The following is a 17512-nucleotide window of genomic DNA, read 5'->3' as shown; positions in this document are numbered from 1 at the left end:
GCTATAACGTAAAAAGGATTTAATAAATCGAGCTACGTTATTTTCGTGCAATTATCTTATGCTAGTCTATAATTGCGAAGTGTTCTATTAGTTATATTGTAATAAAATATTAATTTTCTTCAGAAAGAAAATCCGTAGTACGATATATAATATTTTAATTATTTTATTAACGTATGAGTGATTACAAATTTGATGCCACAAATGTTTGAGCGAATTTCTAGATAGGCATGTTTAAGAAAATGTAAATATAAAATATACTGTAGAGCAAGTAAAATCAATATCGAGGTACACATATGTAATTATATTACACACATACATATGTAATTATATTATTATGGACTTATGTTCCTATATAAAGTTACATATGTGTATATATATATAAATTAAAAAATGAAAGATTAACCGTTTCTCTATCTTTCTAAAAACTTTGATTTTGTAGAAAAACAGAGAATGTGTTAAACTTCATTTCCAACATTTGTAAAACAGTCATATAAAATAAAGATACTTATCATTAATGCATTAAAAAAATTTAGTCGCTCAGACAAATATTTTTCGTATTTACATTTTGAATATTAATTTATTAATCGTAATTGCGATACATGAAAAAGAAGGATAAATAAATTTTATTTAGACTTTTAAAGATTAGACTTTTTAATTGTATGCGATAAATATCTTTTATAAATATATTGTGTCATACAATGAAAATTCGTGAATATTTCTGTTTATTTATACATTTTTAAATATTTATTTGCTATATACATGTTCCTGTATTTTAGGATAAATTTCTAATATATTGAAATGAATATTTGAAGTATTCTCAAATGATTTATTGTCATTATACTTATAAGGTGTCTCAGATCCATATATTAAAGGCAAACTATTGAAGTCATTTAGAGCTTCATATGCCCCCCAAAAAAGTTCAGGGGTAAGATAAACAATTATACTGACAGAAAATATTCTCATCAATGGTTGTAGTTCTGTTAGGAAGCATTTAACAGGCATATGTTTATTAAATAATTTCAATAATATGCTCTAAATGATTTCAATAATATGCGCTTATATGAACTTTGAATCATGGGACATCTTGTATATTAGGGAAAGATGTATGAAAATGCAGAAAATATACATACATATGTATGTACAAAAGAATATATGTATACATAAGATTGTTTGCCTATTGTTGAATGTTTAGTCAATTATTATGACTGTTACTTATACGCCTGAATTTTAATTGCTTATAATTAAATCGAAAGTTTGTAAATACAAAGGTAATGCATATTGCGTAATGAATTACTGGAAGAATAAAGTTGCCAAAAAATTCACTGTATAATCACATGTACAATTACATAAAATGACTTTTCCTTAATTTATGCCAACTAACATGAGTTTTAGAAACAATCTGTAAATACTATCCATCAAAAAGATCGTTTTGATATGGAAATAAGAATGCTACGAGTTCAATACTAACATTTTTTCTATGTGTCAATATATCTAAATAAAATAAATTAATTGTACATATATATTAATAGGATAAATATACTAAAATATATATATATATATATATATATATATATATATATATATATAAATGTGTGATAAAAATAGAAAAGATAAATATATTATATATATATATATATATATATATATATATATATATATAAAAGATATATATATAATTTAAAATATATTAAACTAAAATATTAAACTAAAATTAAAATATATTAAAATTGCATGTTTAATTTTATTTATTATGAAGGAAAGATATATATTTATACAAAATAATATTAGGATTCTATTGATAAGCTTTCTAAAAGTGTAGAGATATTAAAAGCTTCCTTGAAAGAAGATAATTTTCTTGCAGCCGCTTGCTCGTTCAAGCTTGTAGTAGCAAGTTTGAGTTTGTTTCTCCATTCTTTTGAATCATGTTTCTCTATAGAGCACATAACGATCTCGTTTACTTCATCTTGAATAGCGTAACAGGAGAGCGATTGAAATACCGAGTTCAGGTCATCCTTCGCTTTCTGTTTTAAATTCTTATCTCTGCTGACCAGATTCAAGATAAAAAGACCGTTCTCCGTTAAGCATGCTGCAACTGCTTTCAGTACCGATAATTCGAGAAATTGTTTAGGTGGACAACTCATTCCGATCGTAGTATCCTTACTATCAATATCAAAAAGTATGGCCTTATACTTTTTCTCACATGCAGCGGCATCTTTAATAAATCGAATTCCATCTGCGATTTCTACTTTCATCCTGTCATCAAGAATAAGATTGAAGTATTCGGTAGCCACTTTTAACATCGCATTGTCAATTTCAACTGCAGTAATTTTTAACTGAAAGAAAAAAATTTCGATTTACGAAAAAAATACATTCAAATTTCTTAAATATGTAACGTTCCATAATTTGACAATAAATTCTGTGAAGATACATACTTTGGGGAAGCAATGATGTAAGAACATGCAAAGACCACCGCCACCAAGTCCTATAATCATAATCTCCTGTTGTTCTTTTATATCTATTACTGCATTTACGCCAGCGCTCATATGAATGTGATGTTCACAAGCTAAAAATCCAGGATCGGCAATTTTTTTCGTTTTACCACGTCTAGACTTTGCTATAAATAATAATGTTACCGCTTATACAATCATTATTATAATAATTGTAGAATTTTCGAATTTATTGTAAAGCATAATACCTTCTTTCAATCTAGCTTCACTCTGAATAACATATGGATTGTTCAGAAATACAAGGCGCCTGAATTCGTAACCATCCTTCTCCACTTCTTCCACAACGAACGATCCACTAATGTCGCTTTTCCCTTCATAACAGATGGTTCGAGCTCCAACATCAGAACCCAGAGACAAAAAGGGAATATCAAGCTTACTACATAAACCGGCCGGTGCTAGATTACATACGCAGTCTTCTAACTCGGCCTTCACAGCGTTCCAACTTTCGAATTTATGTTCTCTGCGTAAAGTAATTATCGCAAGTCTATCATATTGCGCACTCTTTAGAACTTGCTGTCGTCCTTCCCTCGTACTGAACAACCAGTCCATTTCTCTGTTAAGAAAAGAATAATTATAGGCATAGTATAATTTACAGTCAGTCGACAAATTTACATACGAAAAGTCAAACGTACTTTCCCTGTGGGACGATGAAAGCTGCATACGTTTTTGCTTCGCGTATACGTGGTTGATCGAGAACATAAACAGTGTATCTTGGATGTTTGTCACTTAGACGATGAAGATCCAACGATATTTCTCTCACATCGGCAACGGTTCTCCTGTAAAGACTGCTGCACACCAATGCAGATTGTTGTACGGACAATATCGCAGATATCATATCATCCATTGAAGATAATCGTTCAGGCGGACCATTGACCAATGCTAATTCAAGAACCTATCGAAATTACAATCTACAAAAATGAGTTCGATAACCTACTCACCCTAGACTAAGGCTAAGATGACAATACGACAAATTTTAATACTTTTATTACATACGGTCTGAGATAATTTAGTGAATTTTGTAGCAATGACCATAAAAATTGGTATCATATTGCCCTCTAAACGTGGTTTTGATTCAGCTTCATGGCATCGTGATATGCGAAACATGAATCCCGAAGAAGGAAAATAAGATAAAAGCTTTCGCAGGATGTGCTCCTGCAGCAACGATATACAGATATACCTGCCACCATTTCGTAACACTCGTGTGATCTCCTAAAGCAGAAATTTTACTTGTTAAAACAACAAAAATTACAAGATGTTCCCTCTCCTTTGGCAATCAAAAGCTCACTTTAAAATATTTATCTATTGTAGATATAGTTGTTTCTTTGGCATCTGGCATTAGAGCATCCAATGTACCTTTGTCGAGAATTACACTGAACTTTTCATCAGGATACGTCATTTTGGTGGCATCCATATGTTCATATATTAAGTTTGGTCTTGTATTATTATTTATATCACGCATTTGTCTAATAACAATATGTGATATATCAATATTAATAATATTTCTGTAAAAATCAACATTTACAATATTAATATCAATTTATATGAATCAGTTGATTTAAGAAAATATTGTGATCGTATACATATATATATATATATATATGCATTACAAAATATATAAGATTTACCTGTAACCAACATCATACAATGACATACTCAGTGTGGAATTTCCACAACCGACAATCAAAATATCATCCTTTATTTTGATATACTTTAAAAGTATTTCGCAAAATTCAGGATATTCACCATACCTGAAACCAGACAGAAATAGAGAGTGTAATAAGTTGTAATTATATACAAAGGATTGTCAACAATGTAATGAAAGAATTTATACCATTCAAACGCTTTCTTGCCACGTCTTTTGAAGAATATGTTCCAATAATCCGCGTGACTGAATTCTTCGTGCGTTTTTGGCAAAAGATTCATGTTTTACATTAGTAGTTAACGCAATACATAAGATCAGAGAAAAACCTGAGAGCGGCCATCCCGCTTCAGCGGACGCGTTTAGGACCAGGAACAAAACAATCACGACATCTGTGTAAGGTAACGCGAACTAATTCCGACGAAATCTAGTGATTTGTGTCTCCGCTAGATGTCTCTGCATTTCCGTCAAGTGCTTCATTTCCGGTTTCCCGAGAGTCGAGTCTGATCGAGTTCTTGTCGAGCAGGATTTGAATCCCCGCTAATCTCATCATCAAATGTAAGTTTCTCATTTTCTTATCACGCTATATCATTGATAGCTGAACAACCTTCGTGTATTATAACATAAATTTCGCCGCGAAAATAATTTCATTGGTTTTTCTAGTTCTAGAAGAAGACGCGAAAGGCGCCAATGGAAATTCAAAATGGATCACATCAAAGTAAGTACAATAATGTTCATATTATTAAAGGAATTATATCTCGTTTATATTTTTCGTATAAACAATATAACTTAGCTAGATTATTTTTTTTCTTACATTTGTCCGACATATATTGCATGTAGATTAAACGTATAGCATATATTTAAATTTATGTGTGAACATGCATATAATTCACATAGGTAGCTAATTTCTTTGCAAATTATTTGGATCATTTTTCACTAGAACGTATGAATATCTCGATTAAAAGTGACATTTGATTTACCCGCTTGCGATTTAAATGTACGCAATACTATTGAAATCTAATGGAAGAAATAACGCTAATTTTATTTAACTATATATATGTATAATTTTTGGGCGTTTTTTTGGTCTCTTACTTTCACCACCATGTTAGTCGAATCTACCTGATGTCCAGTCGTTTTTGCGACAGATCGTGATGCGATTTATAAGAGTATTCAGTATCTTTCAACTGCAGTGAAAGCGTCAATCATTCGAATTATCATTCGACATCACGATCTTTCTTTTGAGGTTTCAGAAGTTCAATAATGTAAAGTCTAAGAAAGATTACAATACACAAAGATACATGTACAAAGAAAGCAATTTTTGTGTATGTATTTATATAATATAAATGAATATTTAAATGGATATTTAAATGATTATTATCCAAATTTATTAATTAATTTACTTATTAATTTATTAATTAATAAAAAATTATATACATATAAAATACATATATATATATATATATATATATATATATATATATGTAATATAAAAATATATATTTTATATAATAGGTAAAAATAAATATATAAAATACATATATATAATATTTAAAATGCAAATATTTTTCCTTAAAGAAAACAATATGATTGCATGTGGTAATATCTCAGACTGACATTATTGACGTATTATTTCATCTATTAGACATTATCTCGTCGGTGCAGACTTAATTTATTTTATATTTGTTATATTTTTTTTATCATGTGTCTAATGTTGATAAAACATATACTTTTCCTACACATTTTTTTCAATTTTCCAACACGATTTTTACCCAGAATATGTATTGAATTAAAGAAGTCGTATTATATTATCGTATAAATTTCTCCCGAGCATAATAAAAGAAAGAGCGATGTACACGATCGAAATAGCGTAATATAAAAAAGCGTATCTATAAAAAAAAAGGAACAAGAGTGATCTCCGTGAAAAAAAAGTAGAACTTTTTATCATTATCTGTATCGCTTGTGCTCGATAATTTTTCCGCTATGGCAGAAAACGTGACACATAACAATGCATATCGCCGTTTCAGCTTTCATATCGAAATAACTCGATCGTATAAGTCTTCCTCGGAACACGTGTACGCGTATCACACGAGCGCTCTTCGTTAATACGTGGTTGACGACGTGCGATAAAGCGATGCCGTACATCGTCGTCTTCGTCGTCGTACCTGAAAAGCGTTTGTGAAACATTAAAAGCCGCGATATGCGACGTTGTCGCCTAATGACGCCCCTCGAGACGCTCTGCCGGCAACGATAATTATTGCGCGACGGCTTTATTGACGGTACACCGGAGAATACACTCTCCTCGTTTCTTGCCACGTGGTATACGTTATAATTCTGCGCGATGTGTCGACGTCACTTTGTTAATGTCGCACAGGGAATACGCGATAATATGCGCGACGAGGACGACGGTTCAACGGAACCATTGCTCGTTTATATTTGTATACCGCATATTATTATCTATTAGTATTAGTATTAGATCGATATCTCGTATTTATAAAAAAAATATTCCATTGTCTTTCAATTTTAACAATTTTCAAATTTTTTTTATAATGCTCTCGATTTTTCATGCTGGCTGCTATTCTCCAATATTATACATTGCATAAGTGGGAGTAAAGTTTTAATGAATAAGTCTTTCAATCCAGAATTAATGTTTGATATTTTCTGTAATTACAATTAAGAAAAAATAAGTTCGTATTTATTGTATAAAAATGCAATTGTTGATATTCAAAGTTTAATTACGAACAATCTGAAAAAATAAAAATATGTAAAATGTAAAAAATAAATATTCCACTACAGTAGGAGAATTATTAAAAGATTAATTATATTGTTTTTTAATCTTTCTTTAAAAAAAAAAAAAAATTTGATGTTATAATAAATATAAGCAATATTAAATATTCATAATATAAATATTTTGCAAGTAATATTTATATATATAAATCTCTCACAATATTCAGTTTACAAATAAAATATATCTATTGTACAATTATATTTAATATTTAGTAAAAATTAATTAAACTTTAACTTACCAGCTATAACTTTTCTGGTTTCAATTTTTCGATGATTATAGCGTGAATTTTTCAACACATTAATATGCTTTCAAAGAATTTAAAAGAAGCTCAAATATGTTTGACGAATCGAGAATTCTCTGAACAGAATAAACAAGAATGATGGTGCAAATTGATAAGATCGTAGCCATTGTAAGATAATCGCGTTAGAGGAGTGTTTTTATTAAAACTGTCATGTCGACCAGTTCTGATAACCAGTCCTTTCTTCTTAATTCATTTGTATCATTGTCCCCATTTGAGATGCCTCATATCATTAAGGGCTCGTATAATTTGCATAGTCACTTATCTTTATGTGTTTTTTTTTATTTTCTTCTCCTTAAAACAATCAAAATTATCATACTCATCTTTAAAAATAAACATCTTGAAATTTTTTAAATGAAAAACAAAGCGCGAGAAAAACAAAAAATGCACACGAAAACCTGTACGTATCTCTTAAATAATTAAATACAGAAAATATATGCGCGATTTTAATGTATTAGATTACGAAACAATTTACAATTAATTAAGTTTCACGCGTTCTATCATTTGAGAGCTAACGTCGGAAGTATCAGAAATTGCCCCACAGGTGTTGCCATTGATTCCCGTTGGGAAATTAGCTGCAACGCGAGCAATTTGCATCACGCAGAAGTCAGGTGTGCATTGACGTTTTGCGCGATATAATTCGCGCGCGTTTTATCCACCGCTTTCCGAAAGAGACACAAACAAGCGTGCGCGCAAATAAAGCAAATGTGCATAAAAGTTTCACGAAAATTTCACGATAATTGCAGCGAAAGTGTTATCCATAGGTTGCATGCAAGTTTGTAATGTATTTTTGTAAGTCAGAAATTGGCGCTATTTAAAGTTGCACGGAGTCTATCATTATTTTGTACGTCGAGTTCGCGAATTGAATTCATATTGCGTGAATCATGTTTCGAAATTGAATGGCACCGCTTCAGTTCCTTATTTGATTTGTTATACTCATTATATTATCCGTCAAATTTCTCAATATTTGTGGAAAATCAAATTAATAGATAACAATCTATAAATTAATAGACATCTTTCGACACCCACATGTCTGCCATGTGATATTTTAACATTAAATTGCTCGATATTTGTATATTAATTACGTTGAGAATATTTTATAGAATGCTATGATAGCAAGACAAGATCGAGTTTACGACTGTATATCAACTATAATATTTTGTACTGACGTGGAAAATATTTTTTCTTCTACAGCAACTTTACCATTATTAGATAGTACTTTGAAAAAATAATGAGAAGTGACTTCACGAGGAAACTATCAACAGCTCGATAACATTTACATCAGTAACGTTTACATTACGCAATAGCGAAATAAATAAATGAACATTTATCATGATATGCAAATGCACCGATTATACAAATAAATATATAAGTTAATTTTTTAGCTATTAAAATAATTAATGTTAAATAAATTTCTGAAAAAATAATGCTTTACCGAATCATCGTTAAGCTATCGCAAACTCGTTACACATAAAAAGAATCTGCTTTCATGAGATACATATGACTTTTTATACATTGTACACGTATTATTCGACAAAGTACATTTTAATCGTTCTTAATTTTTGATGGAGAATGAGGTGAAAACGGAATACGAAAACAACCGAAATGAGAGCATGTACGTGTAATTGACGCGAAAGTGTGAATCAATAGTTTACAGATATTCGTATATATGTATACGTGAAATGACACGGAAGTAAGAAAAACATCAGGTGAGATAGAGGGGCGTGAGATACATTCAGAAGACATAAATGCGACATATACATATGTATATATATGAGACCAGAAATACGTCCGTAATCCACGAAGGACTTAATAACGACATCAATGTGTATCAAAAAAATTTATCGTTATATTATAAGATATAAATCACGATTATTCTATAAGTCATTGCTCAAATTTATGGAATTGCTAATGTATTTACAAGTATTTATATCTTGTACATCAGGTATTAGATATATGTGGCAATGGCATCAGAAGTTTGACATAAGATTGACATATTTTATTACGAAAATTTAAGAAGTTAATGTTTAACAGCTAATTGTACAAGATTATTGATTAAGTTTTTGAGTTTTGTGTGAGCATCTAAGCAGAAAATATATAAATCTATATTTCTAATAAATTTTTTTAATTTACTTTAATCAATTTTCTAACATTAATGTGCAACAATATTTTGTAATTAAAGTACACATTTATACTGAACAAATCTATACAAATACAGCTAGTAAATGGTTTAATTCACCTCGTGATTTCGGAGCATCTTCTTTTCGAGAATGTGCTGATTGACGTCTCGAGACGCAGATATCTCGACGCACCGTGTAATTTTGCGAGGCTTAAACGCGGTTACTGGGTTTTCGAATTTGTTCGAGGACAGGCATCATTTGCATTTTTTATGAGAATCATTATTCGCTCAAAAGTCGCCGATATTAAAACGAAGAGAGAAGAGAAAATATATGCGCAGTCGAAAATGTCGATGTCGAATTTTTGACTGAATTATTAGTGCGATTCGGTAAATCATTCAAATTTATCTAAATTCTTCGAGCTTTGCTCATTGAAACGATTCGAATGAATTTATGTCTTTCTAGGAACACACATACATACACATTGATCGCAGAATTAATGGAAGTGGCAATTGACGCGAGACTTCTCGTATACCTATAAAGTACCTCGTGTTATTTATTATGTCGCAAGCTTGTGCGATGCCTTGATAAATGCGAAAAATGATTTAAAAAGAATTTTTACTATTCTTGTTTTTATTAGTTGATAGCATATTAATCGTACGATTTTTCATTCGATTGATATGTATAATTAACATAATGCGCCCGCGGTTTATTAATCGTTCCTAACTTTTTTTTTACCAAGTATCTTTTCTAAAGAAGCTTTAAATATTCTGTTAACATTACTTACTGAAAAAAGAGTTGTATTAATTAGAAATTTCGTAAATTTAATCAGTATGTCTGTTGGAAAATGGACGAATTAGAATTCCTTATACTTTATTAATTTCTCAAAATTATTGTTATATCAATAATTTCATTCAAAAATTATTACTAATCATCAAAATCTATTAGATTCAAATAATCTTCATTTATAACCATGTAATCTACGGATTTATTTACGAATTTTTTAATAGATTTAGAATTTTTTGAATGATAACTTTATGTCAATTTTCTTTCTAACTTTTTTTTAGAATTTTTTAAATGATAATTTTATGTCAATTTTCTTCCTAACTTTTTTTTAGTATTTTTTCTAATGAAACTTTAAATATTTTGTTAACGTTACTTACACTGAGAAAAAATCTCGTTGCATTAATTAGAAATCTGGTATATTCAACCAGTATGTCTATTAGAAAATGGACAAATCAGAATTCCTTTAGGAATAATCAGATGAATATTATTAATTTCTCTTCCTGTTAAATTTATCAAATTTTCTTGATTTTAAATTTAAAAAAAATGGCATCACTATATTCATGTTTAATTAACATAACAAGAAGTTTTCAATTAGACAGATTCAATTAGAAAATACTAATCTTATAGTAAAGTCCTTATAGTAAAATCTATGAAATGTTCTAGTTAATAAAAAATCGAGTCTTATTATGGCAGCTTCATCCTGTTTACAATTAGTTTAATCAAAATGTTTTCTATCATATACGTCTTGTTGGTACAATCAAACGATTTTTCTCAGTGTACAATTCAATAAAGGAAAAAAGTTTGTTATTTATTTCATATTATATGAATTTTTAAAAACATTTATACAGGATATTCTTTTTTTTTAATTTTACAATTATTAAAAAATCTGAAAAGTACGATACGAAATCATACATATTTCAACAAATCAACTATATTAATGCGTGATACTGACAAGTAAGTTCGAAAACGATCAATTCTCATTATCACTCGGATATATTATATCTTTGACATGTACTTCTATGTTATATTACATTTCCGCTAAATATAGACATATATTCGTATGAAGCTTGTATGCATTGCGCGTAATAATCGCGTCGCTCGCGCGTATTATTTATATACACATATACGTATTACTTTCACGTGATATATAATTTTATTACGAGGCGTGCACCTGTACATCGCGCGCGGCTCATCAACGCGAAAGCGATCCCGGCGATGGGCCTCGATTGAAATTTTTCTTGGAAATCGCTGAATGTGAGGTGGGAAACCCTGTCGCAAAGTTTGCCGCGTCGCGCATAACGATAATGGAGATTACAAACGCCGTCCGTCAGTTTCTCATTCTGGGAGCGACGTGTGCTTGCGCAATATGATTAAAAGAAGCAGATTATCGTCGACGAGGGGTGGCCGGGTGACGAGGGGTGTCGAGATGAGCTGCTATCGAGCGAGTAGTATAGACACGAGAACGATCACTTATCGGGCTTTATTAATTTCCTTGATGGGGCCTACTACGTGTGACGGATTGTACATCGCTGGAATAAAGCGAAATATTGCTGCTAGACCGATATGTGTAGCGTTACGGATATCGAATCAATTGCTCAGAAATAGCGTATGCATGTCTTTTAACTGCAACTCGAGGGCATAAAGATTAATTGTTTTAAATAGATAAATAGTACTAATAAATAGTACTATTAAATAGTAGTAATAGTAGATTTAATAACTTGCTTTTATATTATTGATAATGTATCATAAATTATTTTACATTATTAATTTTTGTTGTATGGAAAAAACAAGATTTTTTAAATAATATTGTAAGATATATATTTTTTGTAGGAAAAATGTGTGATTGCTTTCGATTGTTTTTACGATAAACCGGAAGTATCTTTCGCATGTCTCGAGTAATTAAAACTTTTATCACGGCAGGGGAAAAAGCATCTTATTTTTATCTTCAATCATTGGCGCGAACATAAAATGCGGTACAATCATGCGGTACAGGTGCAGAAGAATGATTCCTATAAGATATATAACAAACGGTTAAAATAACAACGGTACATTATTCCGTTATATGACTTTATAAATAATATAACATCTATAAATCTATAAATATATATTAAAGCTATTATGATGTGTGTGTGTGTGTGTGTGTGTGTGTGTGTGTGTGTGTGTGTGTGTTATATGGTCATTCGTTGTCTATTCTTGTAAGATAAACATTTATGTTTCTAGATAAAAATAATTTATAAATATTTATAAGATATAATCCAAATGCATATAAATTTATTTTGCCATGTCTATTTTATAATGCGAATAATATTGGAGACTATTACACGACAATAAGGTTGAATCGAGGTTCAATTTTAATAAAAGGGGCTGACACACATTGCGCCAGGATATCCCGTCTCACGAGTCCCACGAGTCCCACGAGTCTCTCTATGACAAATCAAATAATTGATATGTACACAGTGTACCGTGAAAACAGTACGTCACCTTGTCATAAAGAAATCGAGAATCGAGGGTGATATGAGTGGCGAATGTAATGGGATGATCAATTGCAGCTTTCTATTGAGAATAGTTTGAGGTAAGCAAATAATTATCAACTATGATATAATCTCAATTTTATCATAATTTCTTTTTTATTCAAGAAGATTATAAAATGTCAGTAAAATAATACTTTTATTATTGCAATCTTTGTGCAAACATTTATTAAATTCGACCAAATCAGCAAATAGCTTTAAAATAATTATTTACAAGCTACGTGGTTGTGCCTTTCTTATTCATTTTTTTATAATAATAGAATTCTTCAATAAAAAAATCGATTGTCTTTATTGATTATTTCATATTACCAGTGTAGATCACGAGTAATATGCACCACGGTAATCGCAATGCGCATCGTACTTTTCGCCCGCAATCGTTTCGTGCGCAAATATTGCGAACCATACTGCCTCTTGATTCCTAATCAAAATGCATCCGTGCTGCAGGGAATTGTCGCGCCGCTGTTTACTCTGCTTTACAGGCGGTTTGCGTGATTGTGAAAAAATAGCAAAGCGGAGTAAAGCAAGACTGAAGCAGTAACGAGCGCTTATTTAATGACAGCGATATAATAGGGCTAGATCGTTATCTAATATACAGGCTGTATCAAACGCGTTATGTTCCATTAATGACAGATTCTACAGCGAATGGACTATATTTCTTTCATGAATTCAATATTTTCCTGAAATTCAATATCGTGTTATTTGTCATGACAAAATAAGATGCTTTATCAAAGTGTATAAATGACAAAAAAGTTTATTCTTTCACCAATTTCAAACGATTGTATAAACGATTGTATAATAATTACGTATAATCACATTCGAGTGATAAAATGTTTATTTTCCTGTCTGAAATGTCACTTTGGAGAAGATGTAATCGGGGAAGCATGTGGCTGTTCGCTAATTTCAACTTTATAAATGTATGTAAAAATATATATATACTGTTCTAGGTCTTATACCTTCAGTTGACTCTGTCCTTCCTCCTTGAATATATATATATATATATATATATATATATATATATATATATATCCAAGAGGTTGAGCAATGTCTCAAGGTATAATACATAGAACGGTATGTATATATTTGTAAAAACTCATAAGTTTTACCAGAATCAATCCGGTTGTTAATTTTTATCTACAAGAATTTTGTATTTTTATACCGGTTGTCTTTACGATGAGAAGTTTGAAAATAAGGCCAAACGAACGAGAATCGTGATCACTTGTAGACCGAACGCAAGTCTGCAATTTCTCGCCAAGATCCGATATGGAAAATGTTAGCTTAACATTTCATCGCTTAAAATTTCCTCACTTGGTCATACGTTACGTACGCAAACAACGGCGAGCGACACGGCCGTTGGCTTCCTGAGTTGTCTCCTGATTCCTAATCGAACCACGAAGAGCGGCGACTGCTCTGTTTACCCTTGTTCTGTCTGATATATCGGCTCTCTCGTGTGTACCTAACTGCGGCATTCGAAGTATATCTGCCTGGCACCACGAACGATTATTTGCCGTGTCATACAGTCGTGGCCGCGCGAACACATTATGCGGGATACACGTCGCTGTTGGCGGCGATGTGTGCTTGCGATCGGTATCGGCTTTGGCCGGCGGCGGGTTGTGTAGCCTCCACCTCTTCGTCCAGGCTTTGATCACGCTCCTGTGGCGGCGGCGGCAGGATAATGAAAATAAAGTGGCAGATAAAGAAGCGTGGACGAGAGCGCGATCGATATGAATGAGTGGTCTTTTACGCGAGCGGGCCCTTCGGCGACGCTGGGTGGCTCCGAAAGATCGTAAGGGCTCGCACGAAGAAAAGATAACAGGTGTGCCTCGCGGAGGAGCATACCAAGGCGATAGTAATATTATTTGATAAAAAAAGAGGAAGACAATTGTTCCTTTCTCTCAAAGGAACAATTTATTCCTATTTGATGCTGAATCTTTTGCGAAAGAATGTATTGTCATCTAAAGATAAATATTTTTAAAAATTAAAAAAATCACATCTAGCGCGATATTAATTCTTCGCTTTCAAAAAAAAATTTTTGTCAAATATATTCGTATGAATGTGTTGATTATCAGACGATTGCTAAAATAATTCATACATATGAAGATGGGAGCAAGCTTTATTTTAATCGCACGTGAAAAATGACAATTTACGAGGTCAGAGAAGCCAGCTGATTTTGAATGATGAAACCGTAATGAACGCAAGATTGTGTAACAGGTGTTTGCTTGCTACATGTAATATTCCGTTGGCTGTGTTGAACTGACAGACAGTTATGAATTATGAAAGTCTCATGCAATGACTTATTAAAAACCTTTGCATTCATATTAGTTGCAATCAGCGAAGTCTAAAATAAAAGCTTCGAAATAACAGAGGTCGAAGCCCATTGTCATCCTTTGAATAATACCTTTTTATTAAATTACGTCATTTTTTAATTTTCATATTTACATCAATGAGATAAGAAATAGAAATAAAAACAATCCAATGAAATAAAATTCTAAATTATTTATAATCAACTTCTCTCAGATGTTAAAAAGGAATCTTAATTCTCTCTTCGTATCTTAATTTTCGATTTTAATTTTCGGTTTTAATTCTCTCTTCGTATCTTAATTTTCGATCTTAATTTTCGGTCAGGAATATTGATACATCTTCTGAAGAACTCTATGATTTTTGCTATCATTCGTGGAGAGAAGAATTACATAAGCGCCTTGATACCATTTCCAAAACACAAATTTTTAGCACCACGTGGTTGCCAACGGTGCCTCGTAGCGTTTGCGCCAGAGCACGTGCACCGTTGGCATCTATTGGTTGCATCAGCAGGTGCATCGGCAGGAGCGATGCAACGGGCGAGAGTTAGCGTTTTGAACGGCGGGCGGTGTAGCGTTTCTGTAGCACGCGAATCGTGGGGCTCCGTAACAAACCGGGTACTCCCTTCGTCGTTTTTGCGTCCGGAGAGTGACTTTTATGTCCATCTGCTACCGCACCGATATGAGTAGCGACTCACCTCGTATCTCCCTCGGTCTCCTCTTGGATAATCCTGATATATGCGATCGGTAATCATTGATCTTTAAACGGCGAAGAGATAACGGAACGGAATTAACGGAGACGCGATACGCGTAATTTATACAGACGAATATCGTACGAGAATCGAGGATACGTTTTTTTTTTCCACGGGAATTATTGCTGACATCAATTAATTCCCGATTGGTGATTTGATTTGAATTTATTCGACTATCAGTCGGCGTGCTTAAAGTCCATCTGCTTTCATCGAATTAGCCTGTGTTCCTCCTCTCGCATTCTTCTTTATGATCGAATAGAGATTTGATATTTATCAGTATTGGTTTAAGATCACGGTTTTAGCTCAAGATAAAATTATTTTTCTCCAAATCATTGTATTTATATAAAGGTGCGAAATTCTAGTAATGTATGAAAAGAAACTTTAAAAGACTCGATTGAAATATTATATATTCTCTCTTTTTATTTATGCTTACTAAAATTAAATCTCATTTATTTTCTTTTTTATTAATTTTGATAATCTTTTTATAAAAAGAAATAAATAACAAAACAGTTTTTCAAAATTTCTTTTCATATAGATATAATAGTTAATTTAAAAAATTAAATTAAATCAAATACTAAATTTATTATTAACATTTAAATTAAATATTAATTAATAAAATTCGTAAAATTTCGATTCAAGATTATTATTCAATATCGCATAATATTTATTATGTGATTATTGATAACGAAATGGGATATAATTATATATAATGGGGATATAATTATATATCGTACCTGTTACACGCGCGTATTTACATATTACGTTTAGCGAATATTTGCTACAGAAAACTCGTTTACGCTAATCATGACAACATCGCGAATAAGTGTCGCAGAAAAATCACGTTAATGGCGCGCAGAGGGAGATACATTCAAAGCATATCGAATTGCTAAGTAAGAGAAAAGGAAAGACAGAGAAATATTGCTCTAAACATCTTCGAGAAGCGCCGCTAATTGCCTTGGTGCTGATACGAGCCTGTCATTATGCAATCTTGTAAACTGTTCCTTTCACGATCGTCATCAGGAGCCGTCCAACTTTGCGCACTCGCAATTTCGCAAAAATTCCCACCGCATCGCAACATTTCCACTTTACCGCCGCATCGTCATTACTCCACTTATCATTATTGCCGTTATCTCGCGAATCTGCGTTTTTTATAATAGCGGAAGCAGCTCCGTGGTAAATCTGACGGATGGGATTGGGCGCCAACGAGAGGAGAGAATGAAGTTAATAAAGCCGTATATAAGAGTTATTGCATCGGGTAGGGGGAGCAAAATTACTTTAATCGCGGGCACACGACGTTGTTAAAGGGATTAATAAAAGGGCACCGTAACGTTTCGCATGCCTCGTCGTTGTCGGCGCGGCGATCTGCTTTTTTTCGTCGCAATTGTCGTTCCTTTGGTTTTATTTTTTTCCTCGCTTACGAGGAAGAATGTGACTCGTCATTAAGACTCGATATTAAGTTGTTACGAAACGCAACCGAAAAATACGACCTTATAAGAGCAGTATATACAATGTTAGGAAGCTGCTATCTCTGATTGTCGCGTGTGTCCTAATATGTGTGTAAATCGTTTCTGCATTAAATAAGGCGTATTCTTGTAGTTATTGAGCTTCTTGTAGTATTTTTTATTTTATGGACTGAACATCGAACATATCATTGATGTTATTATTTAGCATTGTAAAATTTGGTATAAAACTTGTATAAAATTAATGAATTAATCGGTCCCGACTGGCTTTCTTTTATATAAAATTTCCAACAAATAGTTTTAATTCTTAAAATCGAAACTACACACATTTTGGAATTAATTGTCA

The 17512-nt window shown here is 31.9% G+C and overlaps 1 protein-coding gene across 1 annotated transcript; it reads right to left on the bottom strand.

The window, feature by feature from the left end:
* Positions 1-1734: 1734 nt before the first annotated feature.
* On the bottom strand, positions 1735-4504 carry LOC105249798 (methyltransferase-like protein 13). Its single transcript, XM_011255542.3, has 8 exons — positions 4339-4504; positions 4133-4255; positions 3793-4009; positions 3501-3716; positions 3140-3399; positions 2696-3060; positions 2433-2614; positions 1735-2333 (listed from the first exon to the last, which is right to left on the bottom strand). The coding sequence occupies exons 1-8, from the start codon at positions 4428-4430 to the stop codon at positions 1785-1787; spliced, it is 2004 nt and encodes a 667-aa protein (XP_011253844.1). The 5' UTR covers positions 4431-4504; the 3' UTR covers positions 1735-1784.
* Between the last annotated feature and the right edge of the window lie 13008 nt (positions 4505-17512).

Source organism: Camponotus floridanus, unplaced genomic scaffold (genome assembly GCF_003227725.1).
Source record: "Camponotus floridanus strain SB8 unplaced genomic scaffold, Cflo_v7.5 scaffold23, whole genome shotgun sequence".
NCBI lineage: Eukaryota > Metazoa > Arthropoda > Insecta > Hymenoptera > Formicidae > Camponotus > Camponotus floridanus.
This window is presented reverse-complemented; position numbering and strand designations above follow the sequence as displayed.

Excerpts from the sequence above, each read along its gene's own strand:
- LOC105249798 (XM_011255542.3), bottom strand. The coding sequence starts at position 4,430 with ATGAATCTTTTGCCAAAAACGCACGAAGAATTCAGTCACGCGGATTAT. Across the intron at positions 4,010-4,132 it reads TTGTATGATGTTGGTTACAG|AAATATTATTAATATTGATA; the intron begins GTAAATCTTATA and ends TGATTTTTACAG. Across the intron at positions 3,717-3,792 it reads CAATAGATAAATATTTTAAA|GAGATCACACGAGTGTTACG; the intron begins GTGAGCTTTTGA and ends TTTCTGCTTTAG.